The sequence below is a fragment of the Diabrotica virgifera genome, chromosome 1, assembly GCF_917563875.1.
Source record: "Diabrotica virgifera virgifera chromosome 1, PGI_DIABVI_V3a".
Lineage (NCBI taxonomy): Eukaryota > Metazoa > Arthropoda > Insecta > Coleoptera > Chrysomelidae > Diabrotica > Diabrotica virgifera.
The window spans coordinates 187,436,647-187,458,690 of NC_065443.1; the positions used below are offsets into that span (position 1 = coordinate 187,436,647).

Genomic DNA, 22,044 nt, shown 5'->3' on the forward strand with positions numbered 1-22,044 from the left:
AGAAATAAGATCATTCTACCAGGAAGCAAAAAAAATGGAAAGAGGATATCAAAAAAACAACCCATATATGAGAGATGATAAAGGGATGTTGCTAAATGAGCCTGAAAAAATAATGGAAAACTGGCAAAACTATTTCACAGAACTGCTAAATAAGAGCGAAGTACAAAAGGAAACAAACCATGAAATTGAAGATGATCAGATAGCAATAGAAATACCCACAGAACAAGAAATAAAGAACGAAATAAAGAGCTTGAAAAATAACAAAAGCCCAGGAATAACAGAAATATCGGCCGAAATGATAAAATCAGGAGGGAAAAGACTACAGAAAGAGATATATGATCTGATAAAAAGAATATGGGAAGTAGAAAAAATGCCAGAAGAGTGGACCATAGCAAGAATATGCCCTATACATAAAAAAGGTGATAGAATGCTATGCGAAAACTACAGAGGCATCACACTATTAGAAATAATTTACAAAATCTTGGCACAAAGTATAAGTAAAAGGCTAAGTCATTATTCGGAAAAAATACTGGGGGAATACCAGGCAGGTTTTAGAAACAACAGATCAACGACTGACCAAATGTTTGCCTTAAAAGAAATACAGACTACCTGTTACGAACATAAAACAGTACTATATGCTTTGTTCATAGACTTTAAGCAGGCTTACGACACAGTAAATAGACAGCAGATGTACGAACTGATGAAAGAATTGGGGATACCAAGTACAATTGTCAGGATGATAAAGATGACGATGGAAAACACAACAAACGAAATAGCTTGGAAAGGGTATACATCCAAAAAGTTTGAAACCAAGGAAGGATTACGACAAGGAGACCCACTATCAACAATGGCATTCAATCTAACATTGGAAGGAATAATCAGAAAAAGCAGAATAAACATCCAAGAAACGATATTTAAAAACGGCCACCAATGCATAGCATTTGCAGATGATCTGACGCTATTAGCAACAAGCAAAAAAGAACTACAAAAGTTAATGAAAAACATAATAACAGAAGCCAAAAAATTCGGACTTAAAATCAATGAAGAAAAGACAAAGTATATGATAATGGGAGAGATCCAAAAAGAAAAAGAGAAAAACATCATAGTACAAATAGATGGAGAAAAAACATACTCGTTTAAAAGAGCCAAAGAAATTATATACCTGGGAGCCAAAATAGATGAAAATGGTCATGAAGAAGGGGAGATAAAGGCAAGAATAGCTAAAGGAAATAAAAAATATGGAGCATTACGCACATTATTGAAATCCAAATACGTATCAAGAAAAACAAAAATAAGAATTTATAAGACTGTTATCAGACCTACAGTAACATACGCAAGCGAAACATGGGTGCTCAAAAAGTCAGAAACAGACCTGTTAGAAAGATGGGAGAGAAAAATGCAAAGAGCAATATATGGAGGTGTGAAAATAGAAGGTCAGTGGAGAAGAAGAACCAATAAAGAATTGGAAGAACTATATCAAGAGCCAACGATTACGACGACGATCAAAGCACAGAGAATACGATACTTGGGGCACATAGAGAGAATGGGAAGTAAACGAATGCCAAAAATGGTACTTTCACGAAGACCAATACAAAAGAGGAGGAAAGGCAGGCCAAGGAAAAGATGGAAGGACAGTGTATATGAAGATTTGAAGAAAAGTAACATTGAGAGATGGAAAGAACTAGCATTGGACAGAAGGAGATGGAGAGAGGTTGTGAAGGAGTGTATAAAAAGACTGAAGTGTATTTAAATAAAATTTATAAGTTACGTAAGTTATATTAAGTTATTTACTATATTATTTATGTAATCAGAAATGTAAACATTTTAGCCCTAGGCCTACAAGGCCTGTTGCGCTTAATAAATAAATAAAGTTCAGTTAGAAGTTAAAATTAAACGCGGATATCGCATCTACTATATTTTATCCACTACATCTTTACGCCTTTAAGGACTATTTAGAAACCACATTTTCTGCAAATATTACGTATAGCTAAAAATATTTACTTACTGCTATTAGACTAGACGAAATACTTCCTTTGTCTTTAGAACCGAAATGTTCAATAACCTGCCAATTGCTTTTACGGACCCCCTCTGAACTAGAGGGCAACAGGGGGCTTGTGTTCGCCGTGGAAGACGGCGTCGACAAAGAGCCACTGGTGCCACTTCCATCCCCTATGACGTCCGCTCCGAATTTGGGGTTCGTTTTTAAGCTAGTCCATTTCCGTGTACAGCCCTTGCGGCTGGTAATTGAGTCCTGAAATGAAAATAAATATGTTATTCCATAAATTAAATTTAAAAACGGGACATAAAAGGTTGTCGTCTTGAATATATTGAATGAATTTTTATACTAAGTTATTATTTAATTAATTATGAGATTTTTTTTAATTTAATGCTGAGATGTCGATTGAAATTTTGTAAGAAAGTAACTTCTATATTTTAGATTCATAAGTTATCAGACGTATTCATAAGTTATTTGACGGCTTACATTCGTTTAACCACAGTTTTTTAAACATAATCGATAACCAATAAGTAGAATATTTGCTCCGAGCTTCTCTGGTATCGCTAACTAGCGGATTATTAATGTAACTTTTGCCGGAAATTTTTTAATTTATTATTTAATTTTTATTGCGTAATATTTACAACGCAAAAAAGTAATTAAATTGTAAGCAATTTTTTTATAATTTTTCTAATTCTTTTGATGTTCTATTGATAAAATATTATTAGTGTCTTACTTCGGATACTTTCACAATTATCGTATAGATGGCGCTTAGATTGATAGATTAATTAAATATATATATACACTGTTTTTAGGCGTCAACGCCCTTGGGTAGGGATCTATGGAGGAGTATCACCAAGCCGCAAGCCCTTATCCCTTGCCGTACCGCTCCTCCATAGGCCGATCAGACGCCAGTTATTCCAGACCAAGCCGTAGATTCTGTTGAATTTTCAAGCAAGCAAGCAATTTGATTCAACCCGACCTGTGGGAATGTCCACCCTCTCGAAAGAGTACATTCGGGTGTAACAATTCATTGAGGCGAGGTGTTTTGACCCGAGTGTAAACAGGGATCACCCCACCTCGCTCCAATGCCCCAGGCCATCCCTTTCCCCCCCATAGCACGATGATGCGCGATGAGGGCACAACTATCGTAGCCAAATGCTCTTCACAATGGAATCCTGGGTAATAAGATTCCATGTGCTACCCTAATCGAATGCAAAAATCTTAGGCTCAGTGTGATGCGCTCTATGCCTTTATCGTCTTTGTTAAATTTTCTACTACTGCGTTGGCCTTTTATTAATTTCATGCCCTGGCTGAGGCTCGAACTGCCGATCGCAAACCACTAAAATTGTCGATCGACTGCGCCTTTGCCAACTGGACCGTCTAGACCGACTGATAGATTAATTTATAATTATAATTATAATTAGATATTTAATGTTTCGTAATATGTAGTTATAGATTAATTTATAATTACATATTACGAAATATTAATATAAACCAAATTTCAGTATTTAAAACGTAAGTATATTTAAGGTAAAAATATATACCACAGCTTTGACCGACTAATATTTTTTTCTATTATTGTTTTTCATTTCAATGTTTTAAATTAATTACTTTGGCATTTATGTAAAATTTCCAGAAAAAGTTCACTGACTTGTCACTACTGGCGCTCACGAACTTTTAAATATCCCCTCTACGTACGAGTTCAGAGCGGACACAAAATACACAAAATGGACATGGTTATCAGATATCTTCCGGTAGCGTATATAGAACATCTCGTCGTTTAAAAGTACTAGAAATATAACACTGAAAAGGAATTCTGAAAGGGCGAAACAAGTGAAATTTTTTACGACCTGACACAAACTCATACTAATAACAGTTCAATCTAGGGTTCTGAATGACCAACTCGAGACAAACAGCTCCCCACTCCTCAATCTCTTCAGTTAAAAACTTAAAAAGGCAAACACATTGTAAACTATTTCACTTGAGAAAGACACTCTGCCGAAACAGCTGTAGTCACTTAGTTGTAATAAATTTTGTGGAAGTATAGAAAACAAACGTTTTCAGTGTTTTATTGTTAGAGTTCAATCTTATATTAATAAAAATTTATGAATATGCATGTAGTTTTTGTGTGTGTGACAAATAAAGAAATAATTATTGGTGTAATAATTCCACATTTCCTTAAAAAACAGAAAAAAATTGCCTTAATAGAACCTAGAATCTTGCAAGAGAGACTGCAACAAATCATAAACAATTATATATAAAACAACTAAGAAAAATCAACATGGAAATAAACACCGATAAAATAAAAACAATGGTTATGACAACTACGAAAAAAGTAATAAAATTTAAGGTAGAAGGACAAGTATAAGAACAAGTACAACAGCTACAACTATTTAGGTACAATTATTAAGGAAGATGGTAAAATAGACAAAGAAATAAACGTAATAATACGTATAGCAGGGACAATTTATAATAAATAAGAAATACCTTCTTTGGCCATCGTCCATGGGAGTGAGTCGTGGACGCTAACAAAGAACAACAAACAAAAAATTAAAGCTACATAAATGAGATTCCTAAAAAAATAGAAGGGGTCACAAGAAGAAATAAAATAAGAAACAACACAACAACTCAAGCTCTAAAGTTAAAACCCATAGAGACAATTACTATAGTGGAAAGACAGCTAGGATGTATAGTATAGGCCACATCAATGAAATGAACGACAAAAGAACAACAAAAAAAGTATGTGAAGTCGGGGTATAAGGTAAAAACAAAGTAGGCCGCTCAAGAATGAGGTGGAAAGAACAAGTTAGACATGAAGCAGAGAAGAGAGGACTGCAATGGAATACGTTAAAACAATTAACTCAAAATAGAACATTATGGAAAAGAAGTATTAAAGAATCACCGCAAGAGTAAATATATGGACAGAAAAACGTGTTAAAATAAGTACTTTATATTTATTAAAATTGTATTGTTAAAATAAGTATTTTATAAATTAAAAAGCAAGTATTGAATAAGAACCTAGAATCCATTTGAAATTAAAATTGTTTTTCAAAATGTGATATTCGATTTTAGTTTTTCGAAGCTATCTGAACAAGAATATCAATGCCGAATTGAACGTATTCAAATAGGCCAATTTATCACCTGATTCCTCAATGCGGTTGTGATACGTTATATTGCACAAACCAAATTGAATCCTGGGTTTAACGGGGCTTCCAACTCTTTGAGCTCCATTCTCTAATGGAATTTGTATGCGAATAGACCATACTGGTTTCATTATCGGCAATTTCATATTAATGGTTTCAAAGGTAGCGGGTTTTAAAAAATATTAAAAAATTATTTAAAGGCAAGACTGATTTGGGTAATTAACATAAGGTGATAACGTAAATAAAATAAAAACTGGCTTTTGAATTATCTTATATTATAACAGAAGTATTTTATGCACAAACAAGTAAAGTTTCGATGCTTTAATAGTTATTTATGATATAAGTGTTAAAAGTACACGTTTAAGGCATGCATGTGAAAGTTTAAGGCACATGAGTGCCTTAAAAATATACATTTAACACGCATAGCATACAATATTTTTTCTACAAACGTAATTACAAGACAATATCTACAAAAACTTTTACTGGAACTTGACTGACATTCCATTTTTATATTTTTTTGACATTACATCAAAATTGCCTATACGGTCAATACGAACTGCAGTGCCTTAAATAGCTATTTGTATAACAAGGGAGGAAAGTGCTACTTTTCCTCCCGAGAATGAAGTTTACTGCCCGACGCGTAGCGGAGGGCAGTAATCATTCAAGGGAGGAAAAGGCACTTTACTCCCATGTTATACATATGGTTTTTCCACCTTCCTCAAATAACAAGTCATATTTTAATTTTTACTTAATTTATTTATGTAACTAACCAACAAAATTTATTAGACCTAAAATTAACAAGTAGGTACAATATAACTGTCAACTGTCAAATATAAGTCAAATTATTAATGTAAACATTGTTAAATCAGAATAAAAATTTACTGTTTTTTACCATTCTGCCAAATACAGAGTGTTTTTAAATAAACGTTAAAATATATAGATACTTACGTAATAGAAAATAGATATTATACAGGGCGTCAATAAGTTATATTTCATGAATGAAATACTATGACATCACGTTTACTTTTCCTCCCTAGGGAGGAAAAATATTTTCCTCCCTAGGGAGGAAAAGTACAACTTTGCTCCCTACAATCAGGTCCGGAAAAGTATACTTTCGGTAGAGGTAGGTGGAAAAATATTTTAAAGCACTAGTGCCTTAAAGCTCGTATGGAGTGCGAAAAATTGCATTTTTAACACGGTTGTAGAAAAAATATTTAAAAAAAAGAGCTATTTTCAGGTGCAAAGGCCGAGAAATTATAAGACCGTCATAAATATAGCTAACCCACACCAGATTATTAAATTATAACCTGAGAATCTTCTAAAAAATTGTAATAAACTTCACGTCTTAAAACTATATCTACAAGGTGATTGATTAGTGGGTTAAAGCTCTGTTTATCCGTTATAGTAATAGATAGCGATAAAAGTTAAAAACAAAAATTGTAGCCAACTTTGAGCTTCACATTACAAAATTAGTTATAATATTAACATAGTGGCAGACCAAACTTATGCTTTTTTTTAAATGGAACACCCTGTATTTTATTTTATATTCGAAATTTTCTTAAGGTGTCCATTACAAAAATATAAAGGTTTGGTATGTTATACAGAGTATTTACAAAGTTATAACCAATTTTATATGGAAATCGTAACAAGTTCAACTCCCTGCATAAATTAAAATAAGCAAAAAGGCAATGGTTTATTGATGCCATCTTTTGTTATTTTTATTGCCAGAATTTTCGTAAATGATTGATATTGCTAATTTTCTTAATATTGAATAGAGGGTGAGTCAAAACGCAAGCACATACATTATTTTCTCAGTAATTTTAAATGGAACACCCTATATTTTATATCACTATCGAAAAGTACCATGACCGTACTTTGATTTACATACAACATTCCATATGTCTAAATTTACTAGTTTTCGAGATATTTTCATTTTTCCATGGACCAGTAGCGTGGCTACTCAGATTACCAGAATTTAATAAACTGAACCGATTTTTTTGGGGTTAATTTAAAAATAAAGGTGTTAAAATGCCTCCAACAACAAGAGATGAGATTAAAAATAGAATACAAAGTGTATTTTGAAGTGGTAATTTACAAATACTTTGTAATGTATTACTCATTCAATGACTGTTTTTAGGCATGCAATGTGTCTGTCGGTCTAGCCGGCCCTGTTGGCTGAGGCGCAGTCGATCGACAAGTTTAGTGGATTTGCGATCGAGTTTCGAGCCTCAGCCAGGTCATTTGAAATTAATAAAAAGGCCAACGCAGTAGTATAAAATTCAATAGAATCTACGACTTAGTTTGGAATAAACTGGCGTCTGATCGGCCTATGGAAGAGCGGTACGGCAAGTGATAAGGGCTTGTGGCTTGGTGATACTCCTCCATAGATCCCTACCGAAGTGAGTTGATGCCTAAGAACGGTATTTATTTGTTTGTCCTCCGTAGATGTGTTAGTTGTTGCTCTGGAATCCTCAGAGTGTTCTAACATACAGAAGGGGTAACAAGGTGGTCTAACAACTTGAGCAAAATTCATATTCTTTGACATACCTCGTATAAAATTAATAAAATTTTATATCTATGGGTTGCATCTTAGATTCTAACGATCAAAAGCATTTTATAAAGAATAATTTTTTTTCGTAAAACTGATAATAAAAAATTTATCAATAGGTTCCAAGTTACGCAGACATACTGTAGAAGATCTCAAAAAAAAATTATTTTTAACATTTATTATTTTTCAAGTTTTTCGTTAAATCTATTTTAGGTAAGTTACCTATACGGAAAAAAGTTTTGATGACTTTGTACAAACATTTTTTTAACTGATATTATTCGGATTTTGTATTACATTTTTTTATCTTTCTCAATTTTCTCAAAAAGAGGTTGTTTTTATTTTATGTCAAAAGTAAAATTAATGTAGTGCATTTCAAACACTACATCTTAAGTTTATAAAAGCACCTATAAAATTGTCATATGTTTGTCCAAACTTGAGTAATACCCTCTTAAAGTGATAGTAGTTCTGTAAAACTACGAAGTTTTCAAAAATTAAATTTTTTGAGACGTCGAATCCTTTGAATTATATTTTTGAGCCTTTTTTAAATGAAACGTCATTTAGTAAGATGTTTGAAAAGTAAGTTGTGCAAATTTGAGAGTTATACAGGGTGGTCCTTAAGTAATTGTCCAAAAAGAAACAGTGGATTCTACACTCTAAAATATTACGATTTAACCCAACTTACTTTAATAAAATGTTGATATTAAGAAAGATACAGGGTGGTAAAATGGAAATTTAAAATTTAATTTTTCGGCACAACTTTCATGTTTATGGAGATTTATTTAAAAAATATATAAGTAGAGGTTTTGAGTATGAAGAATTATAATTTGTTGTATAATTTTGATGTATCTCATAGAGGACGCCACATATGCCACATATTTGACATAAATTTGCGCTTAACTTTTTTGCTCTTTGAGTCAACACTATTTTTCTGATAAAATATTAAAGATAGGATATTTCAACAAAAAAAGGTATACTTGTTAATAGCTTCAAAACTGAAGAGTTTTCGAGATAATCGCATTTCACAAATCAGCTGCTGAACTCCGTTTAACGCAATTATTCCAGGCAACGAAGGAAAAATAGAAAAAAACATCAATAGTTATAAATGTTGGTATGGAATACCTTAAACTAAATTTGATAGTTTCCAAACCATTAAAGAAAAAATAGTATACGCTATTATTTTTTTTACATACATCATTAAGATAATATTAATAATTTGTTATTGGAATCAGCTACATAATAATTCTTAGTTGTGATATTTGTGCGTTAAAGCACTGAATACCTGATAAAAGCTTCATTTAGAGCCAGTTTGGATGTCATCATTAAACAACCCCATTATTATTTAATTCATTACGGCAAATTTTAACATAATAGGCTGATATCACGAATGATTTTGACAACTTAAATAAGTATTGTTTCATTAACATAGTAGGCTGATGTCACTAATGATGATGACAACTTCAAATAAATATTGTGTCAATAAATGAGTGACTTTTGTAATATTCAGTTTATTTTGGTTTCTTAAACAAAAGCAGAAAATGCCGATGCATAATAATTTTTCAAATATCGATATGAGATATGATTGCTATTTATTGTCAGCAATATTTTAACGGGCGTGCAGCGAAAAGGGAATATTTAAGACGATACCCAGACAGGCTGCAACCTAATCACCAAACATTTCAACATCTATTTCGGAATTTAGGCGAAAGTGGTTCATTTCGTCCTAAACGTGACAATTTAGGCCGACCGAAAATTATTACGCCTGATAAAGAAGATGAAGTAATGGTTCGCGTTGACGACGATTTTCAAGTAAGTACACGACGTTTATCTTCAGCGTTAGGAATCAGCAAAACTTAAATTTTAAAAATTCTACACCGCGAACATTTTCACCCTTACCACTTTACACTTGTACAAAATCTATTGCCAACAGATTTACCTTTAAGATGCAGATTTTCAAATGATATCCGAAACAGGCCAAATCTTGACCACTCCTTCGTCGATAGAATATTATTTACGGACGAAGGGGTTTTTAATTTAAGGAACAATCATTCCTGGGATACTGAAAATCCTCATGTAAAAAGAGAAAGGCATTTTCAAAATGAATTCAAAATAAGCGTATGATGTGGAATCATTGGAAATCATTTTTTAGAGCCATTCGGGTTATCTCGTAACTTGAATGGTGATAACTATTTACATTTTTTACAAAATGATTTTATTGATTTTCTGGAAAAATTGACATTAAACTTATGGCAAAATGTGTGGTTCATGCAAGACGGTGCACGACCACATTATACGAGAGCAGTGAGAACATACTTAGGTAACAACTTTCCTGAACGCTGGATTGGTCGTGGTAGTCATTTTCCTTGGCCACCACGTAGCCCAGAATTTAATCCGCTCGATTTTGGTGCATGGGGAGCAATGAAACAACATGTCTACAAGAATGTCATAAACACTCGCAACCAACTTTGGGAATAAATAAATGCTGCAGCTGTTTCTTTTCAACCAATGATGCTATTTAATATGAGACGATCTTTTATGGAACGCATTGATAAATGCATTGAAGAAAATGGTGGACATATCGAACACTTACTTTGATAAAAAGTTTTATGTTATTCAGTTAAACTATTTCTTAGTTTCAATTGAAAATAAAATATGATATTATTATGACTTTAATTTAATATGAAATGTCAAATGTTTGATGTCAAATCCAATAACAGATTATTAATTATCTTAATGATGTATGTAAAAAAATAATAGCGTATACTATTTTTTCTTTAATGTTTTGAAAACTGTCAACTTTAGTTGAAGGTATTCCATATCGAAATTTATAAGTATTTATGTTTTTTTCTATTTTTTATTCGTTGCCTGGAATAATTGCGTTAAACAGAGTTATGCAGCTGATTTGTAAAATGCGATTATCTCGAAAACTGTTCAGTTTTGAAGCTATTAACAAGTATACTTTTTGTTTGTTGAAATATCGTATCTTTAATATTTTATCAGAAAAATAGTGTTAACTCGAAGAGCAAAAAAGTTAAGCGCAAATTTATGTCAAATATGTGGCATATGTGGCGTCCTATATGAGATACATCAAAATTATGCAACAAATTATAATTCCTCATACTCAAAACCTCTTATGGAAGTTATGGAGAAAAATTAAATTTTAAATTTCAACTTTACCACCCTGTATCTTTCCTAATATCAACATTTTATTAAAGTAAGTTAGGTTAAATGGTAATATTTTAGAGTGTAGAATCTACTGTTTCTTTTTGTACAATTACTTAAGGACCACCCAATGTTTGTGTGAAGGGTGCCTTTAGCTTTATAAATAAAAAATTATAGAAGCTATAGATTTAATTTTAGAAAAATATTTATACAAGGTTTTTTGTCTAAAATTTTCTGAATTTTTCAATGGTCAAGTCAGTTTTTTTCTTAGATTTATATTGTCGTAGCTAGTATAAAAAAAAATCTCATTTCGCAGTTCATTTGTTTACTAAAAATATGAAGCACCCACTTTTGGAGTAGAACTTTCTGATACGTTGTTTATTAAACATTTCTTAATAAAATTACAAAAAGTTCTACCTTGTTTGATTTTTTGCCGAAGTCAAAATCTCTATTGACTCCCCTATAAGTTGATATTTTTCCGTAAGAGTAGCGTTTTAAAATTATTTTTCCGTATAGTGAAATATTTTTCTATAACAGACTGATTTTATTTTTCTGTGTACTTTTACATTAACATAGTTGTATGTGTAATTACACATCGGCCAAAGATATTATTCTTATGTACTATATTTCTAGTATTTATAATTGTGATCAAAGGTATGTTTATTGTTTGATTTTCAGATGTGCTTAAAACTGAATATACTGAAATAGAATTTATTAAATACACAGTATGGTACAAATGTCTGAAATAAATTCGATATTTCGTAAACCGGCGACTTTAAGGAAAAATCCCGAAAGAGGTCGATTTTTATTTTTAAATTACGATATTTTGGCTAAAGTTCATACGAGTGACGTCATCAAAATGAACGTGATGACGTAATCTATGAATTTTTTAAATGAGACTAGGGGTCGTGTTATAGCTCATTTGAAAGGGTATTCAAAATTCTGTATTCAGTAATATAAATATTAACATAATTATACACAGTGTCCAAAATTTTTTTTAATTAAATTAATTGACAAAAAAGAAGAAAGTATTTAATTCAAAATACATTTTACTATTGTCAGAAAACAGAAAAAAAATGTTTATTTGATGAATAAGCATTCTTTCTCGCTTAAATTCAATGTTCAAACCAGCTCCCACCAACCACCTGCCTCTTGGAAGTTTGAACATTTAATTTAAGCGAAAAGCAATGCTTATTTGTCAAATAACAGTTTTTTCTGTTTTCTAACAACAGTAAAATAAATAAATTATATACATTCTTCTTTTTTTGTCAATTAATATAATTTAAAAGTTTTCTTTGGACACTGTGTTAACAATCATGTTAATATTTATATTACTGAATACAGAATTGAATAGCGTTTAAAATAAGCTATCGCGCGACCCCTAATTTCTTTTAAAAAAATCATCGATTACGTCATCACGTCCATATGGGTGACGTCACTCGTATGAAATATATGCCAAAATACCGTAATTTAAAAATAAAAATCGACCTGTTTCGGGATTTTTCCGTAAAGTAGCCGGTTTACGAAATATCGAATTTATTCCAGACATTGGCACCATACTGTATAGTATGTAAATAATAGTCTTCTTACAGTAGTTTTACTTATTATACCTAACAATTTTTCTTAGTTCCATTAATATTCGCTTGGTTTCAGAAGATACCTAATTTATATTTTTTATCTAAAAGTTTTAATGACTTAAAACCAAATAATAATTGTAAATGTATAAAAATTCTACACCCTTTGATATGAGATACCCGATTAGTGTACTAACTGTATAATTTCTGAAAACAGAGTTGTTGCATGACGAGACTCTTGTAGATTAAAGGGTTCAAATGGAATATGTAATGAGTGCATTTATCATATATATTACAGATATACACTCAAAATGCCATCTTACATTTAGCGTGCTTATGCAGTAACACGTGCAGACTCGCTAAAAATAAATGGATGGAAGAAATATTATTGAATGTACATAGTACATATATTCTAATTGAAGGCTCTATGTAAAATGTTTGTAGATATGTTCCACTTTTCTACATATTTTATATGAGCCAAATATGAGTTAAGCAATCTTTGCTAAAGCTAAGTTCAGAATTTGAAGATTCTATCATTTCTAGTGGTAATGGTGAAAAAAATTTATCGGTACATCCACATGTCTTTATATTCTAAAATTTCAATACCATTACTTGAAAAAGATGACAGGGCTATAATATCTTCTTAAAATAATGAACCTTCGGGATTTTTATCGTCTTTTTTTTTCAGGTTTTTACAGACGAGCCTAATGATACCATTCCTCATGTAATGTGTCCACGTCTCCTTACAACTCTTGATAATATCTCTTTCACATCGGATGTTATTAAACATTATTTATGGAAACTACGCAACAATTCATCACCTGGATTAGACTGACTAACTTCATTTTTCCTTCAAAAATATGCAGAATCTGTGGCCATTCGTATATCCTTTATAATGAATCTTTCTTTATCAGGGTTCTTTTTCTTCATCATGGAAATTGGCTTCGGCTACTCCTATATTCATAAAAGGAAATAAACTTGATTGCAATAATTATCGTTTAATCACCCTGGTTGCTATTGTCCACAGGATCATGGAATCCAGTATTTTTGAAGCTATGTCTGAATTTCTCCTTCAAGAAAATGTCATCCCTCACCAACAGCATGGCTTTATCAAGGGTCGTTCAACCATCACAAACTTATTTCATTTTATAAATGATTGGTCATTATCTTTAAACAATTGACATCCTCTTGATATAGTCTTGTTCCCCAACGTCGATTTCTAGTTGAATTGGATCACTATGGTATCCGCGGAAAGTTAAATATTGGAATTCAAAATTTCGGGTACATTTGGGTTCATGTTGGGGAACCTTGTTCACTAGATAAAACAGTCAAGAGCGGAGTTCCACAAGGATCAATACTTGGATCACTACTCTTCTGTATCTATACTAGGGATTTTTCTCTCGTTGTATTCAGTAAAATTTTCAGTTACGCTGATGAGATTAAATTATATATGAATCCAATTATTGACAAACATTTATTCAGATTTGTTTAAGAAATGGATCGCTCAGGAAATTTATACTTCTTTAGGCCCGATTGGGAAAAATGTTGAGAGTGAATTTGTATAAAAACGACAGTATGAACTACGCGCACACAGACAGTACGAGTAGGCATGGGGGTTTTTGACAAAACACCGGTTTTTGACAAAACACTGGTTTTCGGTTATACCGGTTTTTTCTGCTTAGGTTTAACCTGGCGGTTATAACCGGCCAAAAAAACCGGTTTATGGAAAAACCGGTTTTTGGTTTTTTAATCCAATAAGTGACAAAGTTACATTTACAATACACTTTAGTTTGCGATACCCCATTCGACTCGATATCAATATGATCAAAATTAGTACTATCGAAAGAACATGTATTACTTTTAACACGTTTGTATATTTGTAGAATAGGTACATTTTAACTCATTTAATACTTCCTGTATGAGTGTATCGTTTTGAAAACGTAGCGAAATTCTTGGAGATTCGTATTCGTAATCAGTAATTCGATATTCATAGTCAGAGCATTATTTTTGGTAATCAAAAAAAGTCATTCACCCACTTTCAATGTCAAGAGTTAAGTGTGAAAAATAGATGATGTTTGCGTCTAATTCAACCAGATCACTTCTTATGTAAATATTATGATTACAAATACCATTTCAAGGAAATATTATAATAAAACTTAATAATTGTTTCTCGCTGATGTGAGATTGCACTTTCAGATTGCTTATGTATTTTATAAAATAAAATAAAATTTGAATTATGGTTTTGTTTGGAATAATTACTTGAGAATAATAATTATGATTGGGATCCGAAATAATACCTAACCTAATCCTAATCACCGTAAAAACTAGGGATGGGAAAAACCTACGGGTTTAAACCTAAAACCGGTTTTTTTACTTCGCAATAACCTGTTGTACCGGTTATTTTTTTGTCCCGGTTATAACCGGTTTTTTCTTTTTAAAGTAAAAACCTATTATTAGGTTTTTACGGTGATTAGGATGAGGTTAGGTATTATTTTGGATCCCAATCATAATTATTATTCTCAAGTAATTATTCCAAACAAAACAATAATTCAAATTTTATTTTCTTTTATAAAATACAGAAGCAAACTGAAAGTGCAATCTCACATCAGCCAGAAACAGTTATTAAGTTTTATTATAATATTTTCCTTGAATAGGTATTTGTAATCATAATATTTACATAAGAAGTGATCTGCGCAAACATCATCTATTTTTCACACTTAACTCTTGGCATTGAAAGTGGGTGAATGACTTTTTCTGATTACCAAAAATAATGCTCTGACTATGAATATCGAATTCCTGATTGCGAATACGAATCTCCAAGAATTTCGCTACGTTTTCAAAACGATACACTCATACAGGAAGTATTAAATAAGTTAAAACGTACCTATTCTACAAATATACAAACGTGTTAAAAGTAATACATGTTCTTTCGATAGTACTAATTTTGATCATATTGATATCGAGTCGAATGGAGTATCGCAAACTAAAGTGTATTGTAAATGTAACTTTGTAACCTATTAAATTAAAAAAACCTAAAACCGGTTTTTTCAAAAACCGGTTTTTTTGGCCGGTTATAACCGTAAGAAAAAAAAAACGGTATAACCGAAAACCGGTGTTTTGTCAAAAACCGCCATCCCTAGTAAAAACCTAATAACCGGTTTTTACTTTAAAAAGAAAAAACCGGTTATAACCGGGACAAAAAACAACCGGTAAAACCGGTTATTGCGGAGTAAAAGAACCGGTTTTAGGTTTAAACCGGTAGGTTTTTCCCATCCCTAGTATGAAGTTAGTTGTCAAATCTTTCAAGTTACGTATGTATCAGTCCAAATAAGGTGTGAAAAATATATTGGTGTTTTTAGTAAATATAATATTTATTATAATTTTTTTGTCTATGGATTTGTCTTCTTTGGAAATAGGATAATAAGTATTAAAATATGATGAAAAAAGATTAAAAAGCAATTTTAATATTAGTGGCACAATCTGTCAAAATAATGCATTTTGATATCAATTTTACGGCCATAGCATACTGACTTACACGGTTGTCTCCCGATAACCGGTAGTCAAGCAGTGCTTAGCGCGGTTTGGTTTTGGATGGGTGACCGCTTAGGAGAAACTCATTGCCTTGTTGCTTTGTAAACTGTTTGAAGTATATGTATTTCTTTGAAATCTTATAATAGAAGTATAACTTCTTACGTGCGTACAAATTACACATACCTACATTCTTTTTTTCTCGAAAAAATTTTTTTTTGCGATATGAAAAACCCGGAGCTACCTAGGAAACTAAAAATTTGGCTAATGGGGTTTCTCAATAAGCATTTTTGAGTGCTTGAAGTTGCTTGAAGTAAAAGTTGCTTGAAGAGCAAATAAATAAGAAACCGGGAGCGTGCAAAAGATGGCTAAATACTAAGAATCCTGAATATAGATCGTCCGTAATAATATTTTTTCCTTGTTTAACCTTCCGTGACTAACATTGGGTCGGTGAGACGGACCACTTAGAGTTTTTACGATTATATCCAAATTGTTCGTTATGTATCTTCATCAGTGCCGCCATCAGTAGCTGCCTGATTCAGGTGCCTGTTTTTAGTGTTGAAGTTTGAGTCTTTAGTGTCAAGTGATTATGCAATTATCGGCAATTTTATATCAAATTTTTTCTCAGAGACCGATGTTGAACGTGACATATTCTATGAAAAAAATATTTATAATAACGAAACAACATGCGAACAAGTGCTGATAATTTAGTAACCCAATTGACAGAAGTAAAAGGTGAAGCTAGGTACAAAAAAACGGCAGTGGAAAAATTGAGCTTATTTTTCACAAATGAGATGATGTATAATTGTTTTTATTTTCTTCTGCATTTTGCTAATACTTAAGAGGCTTAATAAAGTAAAAATAGGTATCAATAATTATTGTGTTTAATTTCACTCCTTCAAGGAGTAAACACAACCCTACACTTGAAAGTGTGTCAATGGAAACATTTTTTTATGTCGGTCTCTGAGACGGATATTAGGTTTAATGTTCAAAGACCTATGTTAGTGGCGGAAGGTTAATGGAAGCCAATCTCCTGTCTAGCAGTGCTTGGTATTACAAGAAAAATGTTGTACCTAAGGAATGATGTTAATTTTTGATTTGATTGGGCGCTTGGATATATCTTTTTTTTTGGACTGAGGTGGAACGCTCTTAGCTGACTAGGGAAGATGTCCCTAGTACTGTTGGACTCGGACAGGAGAGGACCAGGGCACAGAGACCAGAGTATGGTCCATGCGTCCCGCGTCTCCCCTATAACCAGCCTCCTACCAACTAAAACCACCCCCTCTTCCGACCCGGAATATCCCTGAACGTGTTCAGTGGATGAACGAAACATGGGGATATTCCGCCCAGTCTAAAAAGGATGTCTGAAGATACGTGTTAAAAAATCCTATTATGCTTACCTAGAAGCGGCAGGCACATAGTAGGAAGTCTGTATCTGAAGTTTGAATAACTGAACCCAAAGCACCTGCCTAAAAGCGGCAAACGCTTGTGGAATAGGTCCGGGCTCAAAAGTTTCACCAGGGCAGTGGAGAAACGTAGCTAGAAGTGTTATCGTATCTATGGTCCTGAATCAGGGATTTCTTCCAAGAGGGAGAAAAAATTGTCTTTAGAAAAGAGAATTAAGGTGTTGCAAATCTGTATTGGACCACCATAATATTTTTTTTTAAATATCTATTTTTTTACATATATTTCATATACACATATATGCATATACATACACATACATACATATACACACATATATACATATATATATATATATATATATATATATATATATATATATATATATATATATGAAAAAACAAAAGATGTAGATCTTTGAAACACACTCAGTGATCAAAAGATCCACAGGTACTGGTTTGGACGACCACTCGTACGAAAACAAACAAATGAAATAGATTTATTTATTTATTTAAAAAAAACCGTAGTAGTGGATGTGTAAATTGTTCGTAAGGGGATTTTTCCGCATTCTCTATTTCATTTGTTTATATATATATATATATACATATATATATATATCAAGCAGTGATTCTTGAGGATGCAGTCTATTATATATATGATATATATATATATATATATATATATATATATATATATATATATATATATATCTATATATATATATATATATATATATATATATATATATATATATATATATATATTCCGCTTCCATACAAAGTCAGTCCAGTAATAGGTAAATGAATGAACAATGTCAGACCAGTGAAACAATGTGAGACCATATACGTGGCTCCGGATTGTTTCTCGCAGTTTTCTACATCAATTTGCATATTTTATTGACTATTGCGGAAGAAAATGAAAGAGTATGGCATTATCTACTGCAAATGATACCAACATGCCTATATTTGAGCCACATATAGTCAAAAAGTGCAAGGCAAAACTGAAGTCAAGTGGCTCCACAGTGTACGAAGGATTGTTTTGTTAGTTCCAACTAATTCCGCCTAAAATTATATACAAGCGCTGTTGCATCTATTTGTATATATGTCTTAAAATTAGCAATTCCGAACCAACAGAAGTGGCAACAGCGTTGGTTGTAACTATCAATACAGTATATCGTTTCGTGTCACGTCAGGTAAAAAAAGGATATTATTGAAACGGTCGACCCGAGGGAGTGACAATACAATGATAAATTTGTCGTTCTTAAGTTTAAATGGATTCTGGTTATTTGGAATACATAACAGATTTTCATAAAATGTATATTTATTGTAAATTATAGTAGAAAGAACAATATTCTTTAATTGAGTTCCAAATTTTAAAGAGAACAAAATCAAGAAACTAATGTAGAGATATTTTGAGATATTTTTATTTTGTTTTATAATGTCGTATAAGGTATATTTTCTTTTGTTTTTTGTCACTTTTTTACAGACAAATTGGCTGTCTTAATTTTAAAGTAGATTATAGTTTGGAAAAGTAATTAATTCTTGTAAAATGTTGAGAATGTGGCGATACAATGCTCTCGTCTCTTGTCATGTCCGACCGATCTTTGTGACTTTATTATTTTAACTATATCTGGTTAGTCATATAAGTGCTGGTAGGTTCCCACTTTGTACAGTTCTCTGGTGTCATCTTTAACTGCTCCATATATTCCTGTAAGAATTCTTCTTTCTGTGATTTTTAAGCAGTTCTCGTATTGTTTTGTCATTGTCCATGTTTCACAGGCATACGTCATTATAGGCCCGAACGGTAGATTCTTATTTTGTACAGCCGGATACATTTTTGGATTTTATTATTTTTTGTAACGCAAACCAGCAACGATTTGCACTTTGTATCTTGTCTTTAATATCTGTTTATGAGTAATGATGTTGACAGAGCTGATCGTAGCTCCCAAATGTTTAAACTAATGAACCCTTTTAAAGTTGTACTGGTCCATTGTAACGTTTTACTCTAATATTCTGTCTCACTGTTCCGTTCGTATTATAGCCATAAATTTTGTATTATTCTTATTTATTCGGAGGCCTATTTGTTTTGCGGTATTTTACAGTCTAATAAAGTCTTCCTTGATACCTATTAGGCCAGGGTAATAAGACAAAAATATACCCTGTTCGTGACACTCGAGCAGCCAGGGTACTGAAGCGTTTTTTCGACAGGTAATACCTATAAGAGCAAATTGTAACTATTTCCTGCGTAGGATCTGGCGGCCATTTTTATTTATAAACAATTAAGTGTCAAAAATGGCATTTTTCCCTTTTATTTTCAAATGAATGGAAAACAGTGAAACTTATGGTTTTCTTAGTACAAATATCTTTTAGATTATGGAAAAAGCTTTAAAATGACGTATTACAAAGTTTGATATACTCATTTATTATTAATATAATTGCGAAAAAAGGTCGGAATTGCAAAAAAAATTATTTTCGCAATAACTGTTGTAAAAATTAGTGTACAGGTTTGAAATTTTTGTCAAATGTTTCATTCCATTGTTTAAATTTTATTCGAATTGTTTATCTCAGAGAGCATTTTTTTTTAAATAACATAAGTCAGAAAAAAAAGGCGTTAGAACCATTCCATAGGTGTCAAATGGAAGAGCATGAGCTATATTTTCAACTTGGTTTAAAAAAGCAAATAAAAAATGTATTTATTAGTAATAAATAATTATGCAAAAGTATCGTAAATCTTTCCTTATAAACTTTTTGGATAACTTTTTCCAAAAAAATTAACTTTTTTTACGCTGTTTTAAGTGCACAACTACCAAGTAATGTTATTTATATCATAATTGATAAAAAATTGTAATAAATATATATAATTTCTTATATAACAAAATAAAAAGTTTATAAGGAAAGATTTATGATACTTTTGCATAATTAATTATTACTAATAAATACATTTTTAATTCGCTTATTTTAAACCAAGTTGAAAATATAGCTCATGATCTTTCATTTGACACCTGTGGAATGGTTCTAACGTCATTTTTTTCTGACTTATGTTATTTCGAAAAAAATGCTCTCTGGGATAAACAATTTGAATAAAATTTAAACAATTGAATGAATCGCTTTGAAATTTTTATCACATATTAAGCACCAAAGAACCCTCATTTGACAAAAATTTCAAACCTGTACACTAATTTTTACAACAGTTATTGCGAAAATAATTTTTTTTGCAATTCCTACCTTTTTCGCAATTATATTTACAATAAATGAGTATATCAAACTTAGTAATACGTCATTTTAAAGCTTCTTACATAATCTCAAAGATATTTGTACTAAGAAAACCATAAGTTTCACTGTTTTCCATTAATTTGAAAATAAAAGGCAAAAATGCCATTTTTGACACTTAATTGTTTATAAGTAAAAATGGCCGCCAGATCCTACGCAGGAAATAGTTACAATTTGTTCTCATAGGTATTGCCTGTCGAAAAAAGGCTTCAGTACCCTGGCTGCTCGAGTGTCATGGGAAAAACCTTATTACCCTGGACTATATCGTTGTATTTTCTACTATCGGCCAAAACCAGTATAGTGTGAAGCCCTTGTGTTATAATATGTAATGTGAAGATAGTGTAATATTATGCGAGGAGTGTTTCTGTGCTCGTTTTGTACACAATACTCTCCAATACGGCATTTGCTCTAACCCTTCAACGCCCAACATTTTTTAGGTTCCATGTATGCCCAAGGGTGGGTAAAAAATGTTCACCTCGAAAATAGCTAATATATTTATTGAGAGTTGTTGCAAATGGATTAAACTTAAGAATCTTATGTTATGCTTAATTAACACACCATCTTCTAAAATATTAATATAAACAATTTACAAACCTTACAACAAAATTACAATGTACATCAAAATTAAAATACGAGTAAAAACCAGTAATTCAGATTTGTCGATTTTCTCCACATTCTTCTTTTCAGCCTCCTCATTGGCGGATAATTATGTCGATTATGTAATTATACGTAGATAATTATATGGATTATGTTCCTTCTTCTTCTTTTAGTGCCTATTCGTTTCGAATATTGGCGATCATTCTGGCTATAATTATTTTATCAACTGATGCTCTAAATAGATTAGTTGTTGTTGTGGAGAACCATTTCCTCAGGTTCTTTAACCATGATATTCTTCTTCTCCCAATTCCTCGCTTTCCGAATACTTTACCTTGAAGGATTACCTTCAGTAATCTGTATTTGGTGCCCTTTCTCATTATGTGTCCGAGATATTCTAACTTTCTCCTTTTAATGGTATACATCAACTCTCTTTCTTTGCCCACTCTTCGTAATACGGTCTCGTTGGTTATTTTGTCAGTCCATGATATCCTTAGGATTCGCCTGTATAGCCACATCTCGAAGGCTTCAAGTTTTATGTTCCTACCAACGAGAAATTATATAGAGACCTTTAGTAGCAAGTTTTATCAAGGGTGTATTTTTTGTGCTCACCCATATTTAACTCAAGATATTACTTTTACTTTCAAAAATGTCGGTAAAACCAAATTAACATTCGATAAAGGGCTGTCTTTTTAAAAATAATAATCTAAAATAAATAATCTAATAATGACTAAGAATCAGAGAGGTGTTATTTGCTTTTAATGTGTTAGCTCAAAGATGTATAGATATGAATGTGGATGTGCATGTTTGTTACGTTGATTTTGAGAAA

The 22,044-nt window shown here is 31.7% G+C and overlaps 1 protein-coding gene across 10 annotated transcripts in view; it reads right to left on the bottom strand.

Moving 5' to 3' along the window:
* LOC114330194 (adenylate cyclase type 5) overlaps window positions 1–22,044 on the bottom strand; it is a 1,795,244-nt gene that overhangs the window by 700,658 nt on the left and 1,072,542 nt on the right. For all 10 annotated transcript variants that reach the window (XM_050641848.1, XM_050641851.1, XM_050641852.1 and 7 more), the window contains one exon: window positions 2,006–2,251. In XM_050641848.1, coding sequence (XP_050497805.1) covers window positions 2,006–2,251 — 246 coding nt within the window. The remainder of the gene's footprint in view (window positions 1–2,005; window positions 2,252–22,044) is intronic.